Source organism: Cupressus sempervirens, chromosome 9, assembly GCF_028749045.1.
Source record: "Cupressus sempervirens isolate cs-2001-9-10 chromosome 9, ASM2874904v1, whole genome shotgun sequence".
NCBI classification, from domain to species: Eukaryota; Viridiplantae; Streptophyta; class Pinopsida; order Cupressales; family Cupressaceae; genus Cupressus; species Cupressus sempervirens.
The window spans coordinates 486,264,584-486,283,648 of record NC_143126.1 but is presented as its reverse complement, the minus strand read 5'-3'; the positions used below and the strand labels follow the sequence as shown (position 1 = coordinate 486,283,648).

Below are 19,065 nucleotides of genomic sequence, written 5' to 3'. Positions count from 1 at the left end.
AACTAGAAACCATAAATAGGTACATTATCCATAAGTAGGAATTCACCAATAAAATAATTACTCATAAACAGAAATAATCAAAACTCATACTTGTGTGGTTTTCAGACTATCAACTCTTTTCGGTTTAGCAAGTAAAAGTCTTTGTCTTAGACAGTTTTGATTGGCAACATTTTTTTCGAGACTCCAAGTCTAGGGCAAGTGTGAGCAAATTTTGGTCTCTGGTTTGTGCAAGCATTATGATGCCACTTAGAGAAATTTTTGTATCATAAGTCCAAGTGAACAATGGACTTTTATTCCAAGAGAGAAGGGTTTCAAGTTTGACTAAGTTTGTGAGAAACCTTGTCTAGGGGAAATTCCGCATCTTCGGAATTCTCCCTCTTGGGGAAATTTTGCAGCTTTGAAATTCTCCCTCGTGGGGAAATTTTGCATCTTTGGAGGCAAATTTAGCATCTTTGAAAATTTCGCACTTGAGAAAATTTTGCACCTTCCGAGATCTCCCTATTAAAAAATTTCACACCTTCCGAGATCTCCCTCTTTGGGAAATTTCCCATCTTTGGAAATTCCCCTACCTCCTCATCTCCCAAAAATCTCAAAACTCAGGCCTTTATTCGATGGCAACTCAAGTATTGCAATTTTAGAACAATGAGGGGAGAGAATTGATAATTTTCCGAAGGATCTTCCTCCCAAGGAAAATTCTACATCTTCCAAAATCTTGCTCTTGAGGAAATTTCACATCCTTTGAAATCTCCCTCTTGGGGAAATTTCACATCTTACGAAATTTCCCACTTGGGGAAATTTGGCACCTTCGTAAACTTCCCTACATCCTCATTTCTCCCAAAAATCTCAAGATGCCCCCTTTGGGCAAGACGAAGTGCAATAGGAGGCCTTTATTCGGTGGCAATTTAAGCATTGCAATATTAGAACGATGAGGGGAAGAGATTGATAATTTTCCAAAGGATTTTCCTCCTGCAGAAATTTCACAATTTCAAGTATCTTAGCAGTGGAAGATCACTTTACAACACGAGGGTAACCATGAGCAAGAATAGAACAAGGAATTATCAAGGATCATTCAAATGAGATTAAAAAATTAACACCATGTCCTAGGAAAATTTCGCATCTTCAAAAATCTCCCCAACCAACTATCATCCTTTGTTAATCACCAAAACCATCCTACCAAAAATGTTCAAATGAGAAAGTGACAAAAATTAGAAATGAAAAACAATAATAATAATAAATGGTTTTGGCAAGATTAAAATTTGCCTCTTCTTTGCAAAATAGATGGTTTTAAATTGGGATGAAATTTGTTTATTATTGATATGATTTTATTTTCAGACTTTTTCTACAAGCTTAAAGCTTTTCTCCTTTGTTTTGCAAGGTGAATTCAAGAAGGAGAGCTAGAGGGCAAGGTGATGATTAAGGCCTCAAAACTTCGAACAAATACGACAAGGAGATGGCTCAAGTTAAGGGACTTAAGTGAGAAGCATAGATTCATGTTCAAGCTATCAACCCGCAAACTCAAGTCAAAATCAAGAGGAAATTCAAGAAAGCACAGATGATCCAGCTACATAAGGACAATTTCAAGGAAAATCAGGAGAGATCAAGTTCACAGGTTCATGAAGATGCAAGGGATTCAAGTCAATTGCATGAGAAAATTTCAAAGGATGATGAGCTGGCAATTGTTTGCCTCCTCCAATTAGAAAATTACAATTTCAGGCACAGTCAATCAAATCATGCCAAGTGTCTTATTTTCTCATTGGCTATTAAAACTATTGATTTTCTGGGATCGCTGCAAATGTACTAAGCATTGTCATACATTTGGTATGTGTTTTTCAAATGCAACATCCTCTCATATTTATATTGAGCATAGATCATGAATAGACATGTCACTTCATGGAACATGTTTATTCAATAATCAGATAATTTATATTAATCATATATATATAGGTTTATCTGCCAAAAGCTATTAAACATCAACACTCCCTCTTAGCTAGGGAGGATAAGCACAAGACATATATTACACTATTGGTAATATTAGGAAGTCACACATCAAGGAAGTCTTTGATCAGAAGACTTCCATAATATGATATCATATGGGTATTGGCCTATTAGAATGTTAACACATGACATTCACCAAATACACTTTTGATATCATATTAGATAACATGAGTATTGTCCTAACAAAACATCAATCAAATGATATTCACCAAGTACTCAGAGCATTGGCCTATCAGAACATCTACTAAATGATATTCACCAACTACTCAATGTGGTAATGGCCTTCAAAATATCAAGGCACGATATTCACCAAATACCTAAAATATTTCTATACAAACAACTTGTAGATAGTCAAATTAATGACATCTAACACCTAGTTATTGATTTATAAGATAAAGCCTTTTCATGATTTATTTCAACATTTACACAAAATGCATGTCATGATACAAGTTATTGTAAGGTCATCACCTTTCAATAATTTCTCCAAATACAAGTGATAATCATTTAAAAGTCGTCACTTCCTCATAATGTACACAGGTGACAGGCTCATACACGTATGACATCAAAAGTTCACATAAAGTCACCATGAATACTTTTGACCTTCTTGTCAAGGTTACTAATAAAGTGTCAAAGCTCCCTCTTAGTTATATCGACTTTTCTGACCTCTTAGGACAAGGTTCTCTTCAATGAATTGTTAGACTCCCCCTAAATCTATTATCATCCTTCTAACCTCTTGGTAGCAAGTCATGTCATGCTTCCCTAGTTCAATAGGTATCCTGATAGCATAAGGCCTTCCAACCTACATACATGAGACTTTATCCCATGAATCATAGTCCTTCAGCTGTTATAGTTTCTGACTAGTGAAAAATCCATCTCAACAAGATCTACTCCTTCTAAAGCAAGATCATCAAAAGTTTGATTGAAGCATTTTATTTTTATTTTCTGCTCCCTCTCTTTGTCCAAGGTTGCCTTTAATGAGCTGCCAGTCTCCCTTTGAATCTCAATCTCCCTCTTTTTCCCTGCAAGAACATTCTCCGAGAAAAAGATCGAGGCAAATAGCTCATATAGAAATATAAAATAGAGACTATAATGAATAGATAATTGTATACTCAAGGAAAATAAATACTTATCTCACATAGTCAAAGGATAACGTCCTCTAGATGACTTCTTTTCCTCTACTCATATTTCTTCAACTACTGACTTCATTTCAACCTCCCCACCCTTTTTTAATAATAAATATGAATATCTTCACAAAAATCCTCATATATTTTATTTCCATATCTTCACCTTTCTAATTAACAGTAACATTTAATTAAGTAATGTCATCCCCTTCACTTATTATGCAATCCAGTGGTAGTTAATCTGATGAAAATTTAATTCAATGTTGAATGTAAGTGAAGGATGAATGAATAAAACATCATAATGTACAACCAATTCTCTGTCGTCCCTGTGTACATAGGAACTCAGACTAATTTGACAAGTACTTGTTAACATATATAATCTGCAACTGAATAAAAGAAGACATGCAATTTTCAGTCCAAAATGTACATCGCACATATAGTTGAGAGCCCATTGTGGAACCCACTATGTCATTTCCAATTAGTATTGATTCACAATATATGTGCACGTGATTATTATCACTCAAATGTTCCCAATGTTTGATAATCTCCTTTGACTATAGATAACGATTGTCCCCTCTTTCAGCATCGATGAGAGCTTCGTTTTCCTCCTCTGGATTTCAAATCTATCGCTTGAATATGGTGTTTGTCCAATTACACTTTCAGTGGGTGTCGCTCCAAATGCGTAGGTAGAAGATGTGGTTGTTGCCGTGCACGAGTTAACAATTTTGCCAACAATTTCGCTTTTCAATCCATTATTATCACTAAATGTTGTTTCGATATATCTCCTCTCTAGACTTAATGAAATTGCAGCCTTTGTCATGCTCGATGATTGACTTTTGTTTGGTGATTTAAATAATCTATTTCCTTCAATTTCTTTGTTTTGCATATTCTGGAAGCAAGATTGACACAACATTGGATCCCCATCCACGAACCAATAATCCTACATGGATTGATTGTAATAAAGATTGGAGATCCAACAACTCATTCAATTTTAGATATTAAAAAGCAACAACAACTTTCCAGTTTTATGCTCCTTACAGCGAGCTCCTCTACAGCTACCCATGTCAAGCTCCAAGATGATTTGTGGTCAAACCTCAAACTGGCCCACGTTATAGTTCTTTATCACCCTTAATATATTTGGGCTTTACCGATATTGGTGTGGGATTACTTCATCGATATCTTGAAGCCCATGTTGTTATGTTGAAGTCTCTGAGGGATGACGCATGTACTTAGGGTGAGTCATGCAACCCATGAAATGACATTTATCATCCAGTCACCATCTGTGTTTCAAAACAGTGCATCATAACATTTGTTCCCACCCATTTCTTGGTCGTTGCCTCATATTATAGGATCCTCATTGTTGAAAACATGAGATCTCTCAAGAGACAACCTCCCATATTTGGCGTAATCAACCCACTGTAGAAAAAGAATTTCAAGCAAATGTGGAAATCTCAGTGTTAAAATAGCGCTCAACTTCTCATTATACTGACCCCCATATACCCTGTGAATCAACAACAAACTGGCCTCCTTTGATCGACGCATATGGGCCAAACATGGTTCTTGCCCTTGAAGCGGGCACACTATATAGTTTTAAGATGGGACCCCTAGTACGTTTTTATTTCTGCCATGGCTCCATTTCAGAAATTTGACACCTTCTAACCACAACTTTCGATTCTTGAAGAATATATTATTTCATGGAGAGGCTTTCATTGTTCAAATATTCTCTTCAATTCCAATGCGTTGTTTTCAACCACCTACGCATGTTGGCAGCATGCCTTTCCTCTACAATTAAAAGGTGATTATGCAGCATTTAACATTTTCTATATTTATGAATTCTTCTCCATTCCATCTTTTCTATTCTCTCTTACATTTGCAGCAACCTGGCTTTGATACCATGTTGATTTTTCGGGATCGCTGCAAATGTAGTACGCACTGCCATGTATCTGGTATGTGTTTTTCAAATGCAACATCCTCTCATATTTATATTGAGCATAGGTCATGAATAGACATGTCCCTTCATGTAACATGTCTATTCGATAATCAGATAATTTATATTAATCATAGTTATAATTTTATATATATATAAAACAATAAACTTTTATCTCAATATAATGAACATAAATATATATAAATTATATCTCTTATATAATTATATATATATAGGTTTATCTAATAGAAGCTATTAAACATCAACAAAAATTATTGTAATTTTATTAGTGGCCCACGAATTGGTGCCTTCATGTAATTGGTTGAAAATTTGGCAACCCTAATTAGGGTTTGTGGAAAGAAATCTTGGCCCTTGATCTTGAATCGATCTTGGCCCTTTGTTGTAATGGAACTACTATAAAAGGCCAAGGCCTTCTCATTTGTAATTCATTAGTTTAGAGATCAAAAGAGATTACACTAGAGCTAGGAGGAAAGATAAGAGAGCTAGAGTAGATGGGATAGCCAAGGGAGAGACTTGATCAAATTGTTGATATAATGCTTGTCAAAGTAATTAATAATTTATTGTTGGTTCTTCATGGTGAATTGCTTATTATTGTTTAAGAGTGTTGCATGATTTCCTCAATCTTTCACTTGGAGTAGATTTATTTTCATGTTGAATTAGTTTAGTCGAATGGAAGTTGCAGTGGACGTCTTCTTGTTTGACTCAAACAAATCCAAACCACTAGCCTCTTGCCGATGGTAAGGGTGCCTTGTGTGGTAAGCCAATGAAAACACTTAACTTCAATTGATGTTCAATCTTTAGTTTGCATCCAAATGATGGGATTGGAGAAAGGATATTGATGTAAAAAACATTTGTGTAGTCCTTAGAAGCTTCCACTACGTAGGTGGAGGCGCTAGTGAGATTACATCTAGTAAAGTCCAAGTCGTCCATTATTCCTTGCATTCCTAATTAGAGGTAGAAGTAGTAGAAGTTAAAGTTTAATTTGAAGTGAAAAAGTTGAAAAATCAAACTGCATCTTCGTTGCACATTGTAGAGCAAAATCTTTAGAAGAGCAAGAGATGATATCCATTCGATGAATAGCGTAAGTCTCTTTTTGATAACCAGCATTCTCTGCCTTTATACTGCTTTACCATCAAGTTTGCATCACAAAACAATCGCACACTTATCACAATAACGACACTAAACTTCGCATTCAAAAACTTTACTTTATACCATGATATTTCATAATATCAGGCACTGTCAGCCTTCATGCTTACAAACGTATCACAAAATACATAATTATACTTCGTCCACTTAGAGTTAACATCTAGGATCTCGTCCTTAATTAGTCAAGTAATTATTTTGATAAACAAGATAATTCCTTAACATAAAATATATCATTCCTTAACTCTATCCTGTTCTGTCAACTCATTACTACAACTGGAAAAACTACCATAACTATGTTCATACTGTCTATACTACCTCACGTTCTTAGGTACGGTATCCTGACATGTTGTACTATCACTAGGTAACTGTGTGCATGCCAATAATACCTCTGTGAAGCTTGCCACATTCTAACTATGCTACCAGATAAATTGTATAGTACTTAGACAATTGTCTATGTCTAACTGCCAAAACTGTATCTCCATACTCTACTCACTTCATGCTAAGTATATGTTGCCATAAATGACAACTCCATACTATATATCCTAGACAAATTGCCAACACACAGCACATTCATTGAGCACCTTTAGAAGCTTCTGGTCCTTGAATTTCATCACCATAAAAACCTACCAGGAAATGTTACTAGCTACAAGTCTCCGCAGAGACTTGGTAAGGATTCTAGCCCTACCATTGAAAATATCACCGTTCCTAAGCTTCCAAATTGGCCAAAGAATGTGGAGAGTAGGAATAGACCAAAAAGTATTGCAATGTTTATCAACTCCTAGGCATTTTCCAAAAATAACTTTCAAAAGGGAGAAATTGTCATTCAAAGAAAGACCAAATAGACCCCAAACTTCCCTAGAAAAGACATAGGATATGGACTTAGAACGAAGGCAAAAAGAGCAGATATTTGGCTCACCATTTGGTTTCTTAACTAGTTACTTGTGTAGAAGAAGGTGCCACATGAAGCACGTGATTTTAGGTTCAACAAGGGTATACCATAATTCATAAGTCATTTACTCCAATAGGGGTAATCAAAATTAAATCATCACTTATTGTTCAGGTGGTCAAAGAGTCCATTAGTACCAGAAAGAAGTCTATACACATATTTGGCTTTAGTGTCACAAATGGGGGTGTCATTTGACCGCTTCAGCATGGACAACCTAACAACAGTAGCACTACAGCATTTGGATAGTTTAAGAGACAGTTGAGCTTCGTTCAGAATGGCACAACTCCTCTAGTGAGAAAGGGGGAGTTTAAATCTACTCACAAGCCCTTGCCAACTAACCGTAGACAATATCACAGAAAGAATTGATGCCCAAGCAATCTCACTTCCTTGCAGAGCATCCCTGGAGCAAAGCAAGAAGCTTGTCCTCATTGTCGAGGTTCTACCATGTAGATTTCTCCCCACATATATTATTGTTTTGATCAAAAATACCATCTCCTAGGACACAATGCCTAAATTCCTCCCAACTCTTCCAGATAGATTGGAAAACATTTGACCCTACAAATCTCGACTTTATCTTACAGGATGGGAAACCATTTATACGCAATCTTTTCCAATTGATCGTAGACAATATCACAGAAAGAATTGATGCCCAAGCAATCTCACTTCCTTGCAAAGCATCCTTGGAGCAACAAAAGAAGCTTGTCCTCATTGTTGAGGTTCTACCATGTAGATTTCTCCACACATATATTATTGTTTTGATCAAAAATACCATCTCCTAAGACAAAATGCCTAAATTCCTCCCAACTCTTCCAAATAGATTGAAAAACATTTGAACCTGCAAATCTTGGCTTTATCTTACAGGATGGGAGACCATTTATATGCAATCTTTTCCGAGTTATTGCATGGGAGAATGTAGCCCTATGGATATTGCTCCTAATCAAAACCTTCCATGGTTCATTAACTTGTGTGGCTTTGGAAACCCATTTGACTACCAGAGAAATGCTTTGCCATTGCAGGTCCTTCAAGCCCAAACCACCCTAATCTTTACTCTTGATGGACCAATCCCATCTAACTACATGCCTCTTTTTGTTGCCCCAACTTTTGTACCACACTCTAATGAATTTTTGGATATAGTTGATCAAAGATTGGTTGAAAGTCTAGCCAAAGAGTAGTATCTTCTAACAGACTTGCAATCTCTCCACTAGGGAAAGGAACCTATTATTCCATTTGTTCAGCTTCCCCTCAATTTTGTCCAGGACTTGCTCCCACATTGCTTTCAAGTTAAGATTCACAAAAAAGGGAATGCAGAAATGCTTCTTCTCTCATAAAGTCCTTGACTCTTTTCTTGCCCGAAACTTGAAACATAGTATTCCAACTAATCGTACATTGCACTCATTTCTCAACAGCACTACAATGCTTCACTATAGCACTATTATACCACTGAATCATTTGAATAGCAATCTTAGTGTCCTCATCTCAAGAAGAGACGTATTAAGGGCAAAGGCCTTATGGCATTTAATAGGAAGAGAGGGCCTACGCAATTGAAAGATAGAGAAAAGGATAGGATGATGGTTGGATAGAGTGTAAGGGAGGACCTTGACACTTATCCCATCTTCATCCGTCTTGAAGCTAAAGGAGTCTTTGTGGACATAAAATTTGTTCAACTGCAATAGATCCTCCTATCCCCTTTTTGGAAGCTTGTGTAATGTCCGCATTTTTGGCAACTCTCTGCATTTGATTGAATCACTTCATTATAGCAACCCTCGTGAGCTAACAAGGTGATTTGGGGGGTCTCGATTGTAGAGTTACAGTCAACTTTGGGCAGTTGCCATATTTGGCAGTGTAGGTGGTGGCACTGGCAGTTGGTCACCGCTTGGAGTGGATGGAGTTATTTACTGCACAATTTCATTTTATTAAAATAATTATTAAGTCTACATTATTATATGGCATTTATTATATTTAAATGTTTTTAAAATGATGTTGTGTTGAGGAAGCCTCTTAAGTGGAGTTACGTTTGCGAAACTTGTGCCATTTGGAGATTATAAATATGAGCCCCATTTGATGAGAAAAGCATCTGATTATCTATTTTGATTTTGTTACTTGTGAAGAGTTTCCTGTGGTTGATTTTATGCCCTTGCTGAAGTATAAGGGTTTTGAAGCTGAAAGGTATTTTGAATCACTGTTGAGGTATAGTGATTTAATTCTGAATTTGGGTTGACTCTCCATTTTTATACATGTTGTGGCTTTGGAGGATACAATTGTGTTGAGAGATTGAATCCATTGAATTCTTATTTGCTCTTGATATATCACTAAGGGTTATTTGAGTCTGTAGATTATTCCAGGAATTGTATGCAAACAGTTTGTATTTGCTTCTCTATTGTATACACTATGTCTGAGGAGCCAAATTTTGTTTGGAGAATTGAATGATTTGAGGAGACAGATTGACTGTTGAAGACATAAAGTACCTGTGATCTAATCTGAGGAATTATTGTGCACTCTAGAGGGCCTGCGACAGTTACTGGTTGCAGCATTTGGACTTATATTTACGCCTGTGATCACCAAACTGGGGGTCAGCGTCCATTATAATTGACCTGCGATCAGGAATTGGAGGGCCAGCAATTGGATTTTCTGCCCTGCATTGAGAGTTTCAGGCCTGCGTTGGAAGTATTTAAGGCCACTTGCAGTATAGAAGGCAGCGATTGCAATAACAGGGAGCTGCATCCAAGTTTGCCAGCCACTGGAGATTCAATCTGCCCATCGTAAGTATTGTGAGGAGTAATTTGGAGCTGCCAAAATTCATATGAGGTTTGGAGATTATAGCCATACATATTCTGGAAGCCTGTGCGTCTGTTTGGAGGATCTGCATTGGAAATTTGGAGACCTGCATTCAGATTTTTAAGAGCTGAGATGTCATTTCTATTGAGGAGCGTACTGCAAATTGTATGTAGTGATTAACAGGAAATTGATGTTTGTTTGAGCTATAACCAAATCGGGTTATTATAGTTTGATCAAGTCTGCCATATACCCTTTGCTTTCTATCCAGGGAGAGGATCAAATAGATTAAGTTTGCTAAACCTATTTGGACCAAAGTATCTTTCATTACCTCTCCATTCAAACTTTAGAACCTCTCATCTTATCTTCAGGATTCTCCATCATGTTAAAATCACCTGCAACAATCCACGGGATATCCTTCATGCTGCACATCCACTTCCACAGCTCAATCCTTTCATAGTGGCTATTGGATGCATACAACGAGCAGATACCAAAATCTATATCATTGTAGTTTTGTATCACCCACACTACTCTATGCAAGGGGAGTAACCCCAATCTGAGATCAATTCATGCCATCTTGGGCCTACCAATATAGAAGAAGCTCCCTTACCCTTGAAATGATTAGTACAAAAGGCCTTTGCACCCTACCAAATGCATTTCAAAGAAAAAAAATTATGGAGAACTCAATCGCCTTAATTTCTCGCAAAAGGAGAAAGTCAATGCCTTCCTACATCTTAAGAAACCTCTTAATGATGTATTTTATGTCTGGGGTTTCTAAACCTTGACATTCCAAGAAGCACACTTGACTTTCATTAAAAGCATTGAGTCAGTTTCCGTTGGAGCTTGGAAGCTCTTAAAACAACTAGGAAATTTCCTCTTTTGGATTTCAAGGGTTTAATACTGGAGACAGTGTTGGGAGGTCAGACTCTCTTCTTCCTGATAATGGGCTCATTACCTTCAATCTGCTGTTCTTCAACTATCTCCCCCTTTCCTTATCCAACCTACCAATTCTACGCTAATTGTTCTTCTTCCTAGCATTGAAAATAAACATATCTTGCTCATCCTCCTCATAAACAAGAAGAGGTAGACCAGACTACTTGAGCTCTCCCTCTTCAGAACCTTTTGATCCTACAACCTGATAGGGCTCACTCACCTCACCTTTCATTTGCAGGGAGGGGGAGGATGTTCTTCTGAACAATTGGGCCACTCCTCGGAAGCAATGTATGACGTGAACTAGGGGGCAGACAATGGTGGAGGAGCAGGGATGCCAATAATGGTGAAATTACTAAATCTGTCTTCATGGTCATAAGCTTCTTTAATAGCATCCAACCCCCTCGGAAGCAATGTATGACGTGAACTAGGGGGCAGGCAATGGTGGAGGAGCAGGGATGCCAATAATGGTGAAATTACTAAATCTGTCTTCATGGTCATAAGCTTCTTTGATAGCATCCAACCCCCTTTGAGAAGCATCTGCTTCCTTAATAACCTCACAAGAGTCACCACATCCTGCACACCAAGTCAACATTCATTCCTAAATGGGAGACATGTGGGGGCAGGACAATTTTAGGGTTAGAAGAAAGAGGGCTTGGAGGCAGAGAGCCCTGATTCCTGAATTTGTGACCTGAAAGTCTTGATTTTTTCAAGAACAATTTGTTGAGCATTGTAAGTCTTGTGCCTCGGTTTAGGATTCTAGGGTTCCAGGCCAAAATTAATGTCTTTGACATGGTGGAGAGAATCCAAGACAGCAAAGTTTGAATCAACAGGTGAAGGAGGGGCAGAATTACTATTGAAGACTGCCTTTAGCGAGCCCACAGAAGCACAAAGAACTTAGGAGGTAGCAGGAGAAGAGACATCAAGATTTTGAGAGTTTTTCAACTGTTGAGATGAACCATCCGACAGGTTAGTCTGCTGAGGCAGAGAGATGGCACCCTCCTTTTTATTAGTCTTAGTTTTGGGCAAAGAAGGGATTTTCCTTTTAAGGAGAGAGCAATCATGCCTCATGTGGCCCTCTCTTATGCAGAGGAAGCAAGAAATCAAACCATCCAGAAATGAAATAGGAAACGAATAGGGTTGATCACATAAATTAAACACAATCTCTTTAGGAAAATCCCACACTGGGTTGATCCTGATGAAAACTCTAGCATCCGTATGTGGAAGAAAGCTATCAGTTTCGTCAACCCTCAAGACAGTTCCAATCGGCTCAAGGGCTTGAGGAATTAATTCCACAGAAAAGGAAGAAGATTGACAACATTAATCCAACATTAATCCAGAGAGGGCTAGAGATGACCAAAATCTCAGCATCAATGGCTTAAGATGACCACAGCATTGCCATAAAACAAGAACCTGTTTTCCAAAACTGTTTATTGATAACTTCTTTGAATCTTTCTGAGAATGAGGGTTAACAAAGAATATAAAAAACAAACCTAATTATTTTACATCTCTTGCTCTCTCATCCTGATGATGGATCACGTAGTGTGATTCGAAATGTTGATGGCAAAACTTTTTACACAATCTAATCCAGAAACTAAGTATCATAACTATTATGGGTTGTGGAAATCTGATCACATTAATAACCCTTTTTGAATCATACAAAAATACAAGAAATGGAAACCAAATTTTTTGCCCCAAATGTTATGAATCCACTCATTAGGGTGAGTTCTTGAAGGATCTTTGTTAATGCCTTGGGCTGCAAGAAACATGGCAGAATTCCTGAGTTCTTCTCCGCCTCAATAGCCAAGACCATTTATTTATTAGGTCTGATGATACAAGCAGTGGTTGAGGAATCCTTACCTCTATCACTGGTTCCTCCAGCGCCATGGTGTTCGAACTTCGCTCCGGATGGCACCGAGACCTTGTCACTGAGTGCTTGCTTGAAGGCTCTGACCCTAGGTCTCTCACTTGCAGGTTGCAGAGCTGTGATCGCATTACCAGGTAATTTCGAACCCATCACAAAACCTATTCCTAACAATGAAGGAAAGGAGAAGAGTAAATGCAGCATTAACTGCTGTCAGACAAGGACGGCCTTCAGTCTCTGTCCTCAACAATGGCATCCTAATTGCGGAGTGCTACTTTCCATCAATGTTCATATTCACTTGTATTGATCAGAAAATATACCAATCTGAAATCACCAAACACAATACCATAAAGGCCAATTGCATCAGAAGAAAAGAATTGGAAATATATATGGCATCCTGAAAGGATTAGAGTTGATTATTAAGCAACAAGGACTATTGAGAATCTAATAGGAGCTCTGTATTTGAATATCTTGATTTTGAACATTCCATGACTGGTTCAACCAAAACATTTGCACATTTTCCACTGTTAAAGTGCAACCTGACATTTATGGACACATCAGCTGTTACAATCTAATGAGCATAAACAAGATCAGTTTCAATTTCAAGTTAAACATTTAGCATAATCTTTTTTTTTTAAATTAAAAAACCCTCAAAGATGTGTAAGCAATAGCTTAATGGAAATTGGCCTTACCAGGCTCAAAGAGAACTGAAAGTCCAGAATTAGAGACCTTCCAAAGGAATTCTCATCTTTGCCAAGCAAAAGAAAGTTCTCTGCTTTCAAGTCTTGTGGTTAACACCCATTGCATTCACCAACTTTATTGTAGCTATAAACAAAGATGTGAATAGTCATACACAAAGATGTGGATAGTTGTATGCAAACAAGTGGTACTTCTCTCGTTGTAATGCCTCTTGCCAAGAGTATCATTAAAAAGCTCCCCATAAAACAGAACTTCATGCCCAAGTTCACAGAATGCCTGTCCTTATAAGAACCTTGCAGCTCGACCAAATTGGGATGCGCAATTAAATGGTATATCATCTGAACCTCCCTCCTCGCATCCAAAATGTCCACTCATCTATCAGTTCTCTCTTTGCAATGGAGTTAAGTCGGTCTAAATATGTGTTTCAAGGGAGTAGCCTCCATTCTGAATAGTTAGGGCCCCAATAGAGCCTATTTAAATTATCAAAAAAAAAAAAATGCACGGAGAGGAGCCTCCTTAAGGTGACTGCAAAGATGTTGCCATGGCTAACAAGGAGGTTTAATATATCAGCCCTATTCTGTATGCAGATTTTATGACATATTTTTGTGGTTAATGTCACAGAAATACTGTCATTTAGGTCTAGTGTCATGGGCTTAAATATGCTGTTTGACCATTCCTGTCTGTTCCATTGAAGTGTGGAGTCCTTCCCTCACATAGCTATTTATAGTTGTTTTTAGAATTTTATTATTTTAGATCAGACGGTTTTAAGTATTAACAGATTAAGAAGGAAAATAAAGTTCAAGAAACAATTCCATGAAACGCAATTCTGTGGGGTGTTTGAGTTTAGGGTAAATTCATGTTTTAGAAGCTTGTATGAATGAAATCTTACCTTTTGTGGTCATATTTTTTCAGCTTCTTCAAATGAAACTTTGGTCTTCTTTTGTTTCTTTCGTTCTTTCTAAGCATTGTGTATTTTGTAATGAAGTATTTTAAAATATTTTTTTATGGAATATTTTTTCTCTGTGAATTCTTGAAAATGTTGTTTGTAGATATGATGGCTTTGTAGTTGGATGTCTGGTCTTTAGCTGGTTCTGGCATAATTATACATGATACAAAGTACATACTTTCTATTATTAATGTAGAAGAGCTCCAGCAAGAGGTAAAATATTGGGGCTTTTAATTGAGAACCCTAGGTTCAAAACCCCAAGAGACCTGACAAAGTGTTGAAACTGGGTAAATCAAAAAAATTAATCTCTCTGAGTGTAACATTGGGCACGCACAGTAGATGGATAGGCTTGAAGTCGTGAGTTAACCCATGGTCTCGGGTTCGATTCCACCTCCGGGTTCAATGGTGAGTGTGGCTTGCACATGGCCGCTCTGCGCCCATGGGGTACCAGCCGCTGGTCATTAATGGGCTTAGGTCGTGGGGATGCCCCATGTTAAAAAAACATTGTGCGTGATGTACTCCAACAGTTGGCTCATTTGACAGTATAGATACTCTTTGGTTGTCTTGGCCAAGCTGAGGATCATTTCAAAACAGAATTTTATAAAATCTTAGTAAGCTTGGTGTTAGCATGGTTTACTCCACAGTAAAGGTGAACTCGACAAAAGAGATACTCTTTGCTTGTGACATCCACGCCGAAGCTCACTCCATACAGCACTTTATCTAATCAATAAAGATGGACAGATATATAGAGACAGAGACAGAGACTAAGAGATTATCTAATCAGATATAGGGAGAGACAGAAAAATCATCCAAGAGAGGGAGAGAGGGATGGAGGGAGCGGGGTGCGGAGGGGACTGGTGAATATATGTGTGTGAAGTGTGAACTTGTGATCGCATACCCCAAGTTCTGTTTTAATCTTGTGGACACAAATTTCAAATTCGAACAATAGAATTAAAAAAATATTTCGTTTCAAACAAAAACATTAAAAACAATCGACAAAGAAAACTCAACGCAGTAACTCCTTAGAGTGAACAATGCATTAAATGAAATTAATTGGTCCTTACCGGGCTTGAAAAAAACTGAAAGTCCGAAATCAGTAGCCTTGAGGGAAGAATTCTCATCCTTGCTGAGAAAAAGGAAATTCTCTGGCTTGAGGTCCCTGTGAATAACACCCATAGAATGGCAAGTGTGCACCACCTTGACCATAGTCCTACACACCGAAGCGGCGGCTCTCTCACTATAATGCCCCTTGGCAATAATTCTATCGAAAAGTTCCCCACCAGCGCAGAGCTCCATGACCAAGTTTACTGACTGTTTGTCCTCATAAGCACCTTGCAGTTCCACTATATTAGGCTGCCCAGTCAAATGATACATGATCTGGACCTCTCTCCTCACATCTTCGATGTCGTCTTTGGTCCTCAATTTCCTCTTTGCAATCGATTTGCAAGCAAATGTTTTATGGGACTGTTTGTGTGTGCACAGATAAGTGACCCCAAATTGCCCTCTGCCTAATTCCTTGCCAATAGAGTAAATTGACTTCACATCCTCCATAGGCCGCCCTAGGACTGATCCTATCTCACTTGACTCTGGTGCATTGGCGGGAGGCTTAGGAGAAGCTTTGGGAGGGCTAACACGAATTCCAGTCCCGGGGGTTTCTGGACGTTCGTAACGGCCATTACAGTTCCCCATTTTTCTAAAAATAACCAATACAATTTGGTGATCCTCAAGCGATTTTCATGCACATAGATTGCTTTATAAGTGCATTTCTATGGTGAACATCGCTGTTTAGCTTCGAAAATGTTTTTAACGTTGAGATGCAGATGACCTGGATAAACTCTTTTGAAAGATGTTGACGCGGGGGATATTTATTCACTGCAGAAACCTACGGATCCCCGTAATGCAATAGACTATAATTGATCTCGAGAGTTCAGAGCAGTATGATAGAAGCCGAAATTGATTGTTAGGCATATGTCTACAAACACTTAAGGAAAAAAGGCACAGGCTAGAGGCAACTACCCCACTTGTGTTGAGTATATATGTTCTTGTGGATCTAGCACAGATTCGGGCTCACGCGAATGGGAGTATATGATACGGTCTGCACAAACTAAAGTTGAGGGAGGAGAAACGATTCCCGAATTTTTTTTGGAAGTTCTTCCATCTCTAATTGGAAGAGGCAATATGAACGCCTTTTTCCTTCGCTTTTTCACTCTTGAACAGGGTACGGCGTCATTCAATGTTTACCCATAAACGGGTCCCCCGTAAACAATCAAAATAGCTCGTGGAGATTAATAACTGTTTAAATTGTGTCCCCGTAAACAAGCGGAACGGCACCTGGAGATTCATTACTGTTAAAATTTTGTCATGGTCTTAACATCTTCCTCATTTGATCAACCTGTTTCCTCTATTTTTGGTGCGTTTCTTGCACGCTGGCAACGAATACCATTCTCTTAATCTTGGCTTTTGAATTTAATTGCTTCCATTGAAGGGCAAAGTTTGGGATCAAATAAATTCCTTGTCCACTGATGCTGATTTTATCAGTCCTAAGATTGGAATAAAACATGTTTAATTCATTTTTTCCTAAATCTTGAAGGAATTTTCTTTAACACCTTTCTTGAGTGATATGATATGATATGATAGATTTTAATGACGTCCACGAAACTAAAGTAGTCTATGGGACCCATGCAATCGTCCTCTCGAGTCAGGAGCCAAACTAGTCAGTTGCAAAGTTTTGGTTAACTTGTTTCTTCTTCTCTGAATTTTGATAATCAACTCCGCTGTTCTCTTCACTTGATCTTTCTCAAATAAATAGTTGAAGTCCTTGTTCTGCAGAATTTTTGTATAATCAGATCTGATGTCGTTGTAAGCCAAGCATTCCATGACAAAGTGTTGCTCTGTCTCCACTGTTCCCATATTGCAGAATAAACATGTTCTGTCTGCCCACTCTTCGTTTGGAACTTGCCATCTACCAGTTTCACATCGCAGCTGATGTGAACTAGTTCTAATTTGTGTCATCAACATTTTTGCTTTCCAGTTAATAGGTGCCCTTATACAGGCCTTTTCATCATGACTAGAAGTGGGATTAAATTATTTAATGTAATAAGATTTTTTCCTCCCTATGTGTCTTGTCCACAGAATATTGCGAAATTTTTCATTGACAAACTTTTTTATTTCTTTAATGTTATCCGGGCAAGCTTGGATGTTGATATCCCATTTTTGCATCCATTTGTCATTTTGTTTCATCCATGTGCTTTTCTGCCTCACAAGTTTTTCCTCTATTACCAACTTGGGCCAACGATGTGTTTCTAGACCTTGGGTTTTCTTTAAATAGCTTAGCATTCGGATCAATGCGACGGCTTCTAATGGAAAGGAACCCACCTCCGCCAAAAGGATTTCATACGGAACTGTGGTCTTGACTTTAAGATTGCATGTGATAAAGTGTTTTTGAATTCTTTCTACTTGCCGCCATTTCTGTTTGGACATACTACCGCCCCACACTTCACATCCGTATAGAATAACCGGAGTGACTAGCAAATCAAACAGAGTTTTCATGGTCGTCCAATCCCATAATTCTGCGTTCCTGCACTTGTTTTGTAAAGAGTATAATGCCTTCCAGCCCCCTTGGATCCTTTTCGATCTACAAGTATCCCAGTTGAGTTTGTTATGAAAATCGATGCCCAAGTATTTGTACTCTTCCACAATCTCAAGGGGGCTATTTTCAAACAGAAACTTGTCTTGTATGCCCCTATTCTTCTTTAGTGAGAAGATCATAATTTTGGTTTTGCTAGTGTTAACTTGCATTCCTACATCATGGCAAAAAAATTCTAGTGCTTTCAAGTGCTCTTTCAAACCTTTAGTTGTTCTAGCAAGAATTATGAGATCATCTACATATAAGAGCAATCTTATCACGAAGTGGGCCAGCTGCACCCCCTCACCATTGGTCTTGTTTATCCACTCTTCTAACTTGTCAATATAGAGCTTGAATAGTGTTGGAGAAAGCGACACCCTTGCTTAACCCCGATGTTGCTGTCAAAATCTTCTGATATCCCTTCTGTCGTTCTGATTTTAGCTTTGACCTGCTCATATAATCTGTAAACCGCTGACCTAAGTTCTTTAGGGACATCCAGCTCTACCATTCTATCCCATAGTTTATTACGTGGCACTGCGTCGAAAGCTTTTTTAAAGTCCACGAAACAACAAAAAGCCTCGTTCCCCGGAGTGTCCCAAACTTTCTCTATCAAATGCCTGAGAGTGATGTCGTGATCTATAGTAGAGTGTTTTGGTCTAAAGCATGCTTGCCCTTTTGCACGTTTGCCTTCCGTTTCAGCCCAGTTGCTGATTTTTTGTTCTACCAAACTACCAAATAACTTGCCAAATAGTGGATTGATCATGATGGTTCGGTAATTAGAAGGATTGTTTATATCTCCACTTTTGTGGAGTGGGATCACCACACTTGTAGTCCATTTTACAGGGAAATCTTCTCTATTGACACTGTTGAAAATCTTAGTGATGTGTGGTGTGAGGATTTCAGCACCCCCTTTTAAGTATTCCGCTTGTAGCCCATCTATATCTTGCGCTTTACCAGCAGCTAACCTCCTGATGCCTTGAATAATATCATTTTCACTGAATAACTCCCCTGTAGTCTCTGTTTCCATGGTACTATGCTCTCTTAGATCACATTCGTAGAGAGTCTTGGCATAT

At 38.1% G+C, this 19,065-nt stretch overlaps 1 protein-coding gene and 1 long non-coding RNA gene across 2 annotated transcripts in view; both read right to left on the bottom strand.

Moving 5' to 3' along the window:
- Positions 1-16,092, bottom strand: part of LOC149539451 (calcium-dependent protein kinase 1-like) — a 64,934-nt gene extending 48,842 nt beyond the window's left edge. The window contains exon 1 of the mRNA XM_089800701.1: positions 15,432-16,092. Within this exon, the coding sequence (XP_089656827.1) occupies positions 15,432-16,056 (625 nt within the window). The 5' untranslated portion in view covers positions 16,057-16,092. The remainder of the gene's footprint in view (positions 1-15,431) is intronic.
- On the bottom strand, positions 12,503-12,951 carry LOC149539452 (uncharacterized). Its single transcript, XR_016356235.1, has 2 exons — positions 12,719-12,951; positions 12,503-12,614 (listed from the first exon to the last, which is right to left on the bottom strand). It is a non-coding gene; the product is annotated as an uncharacterized LOC149539452 (long non-coding RNA).
- Positions 16,093-19,065: the final 2,973 nt, after the last annotated feature.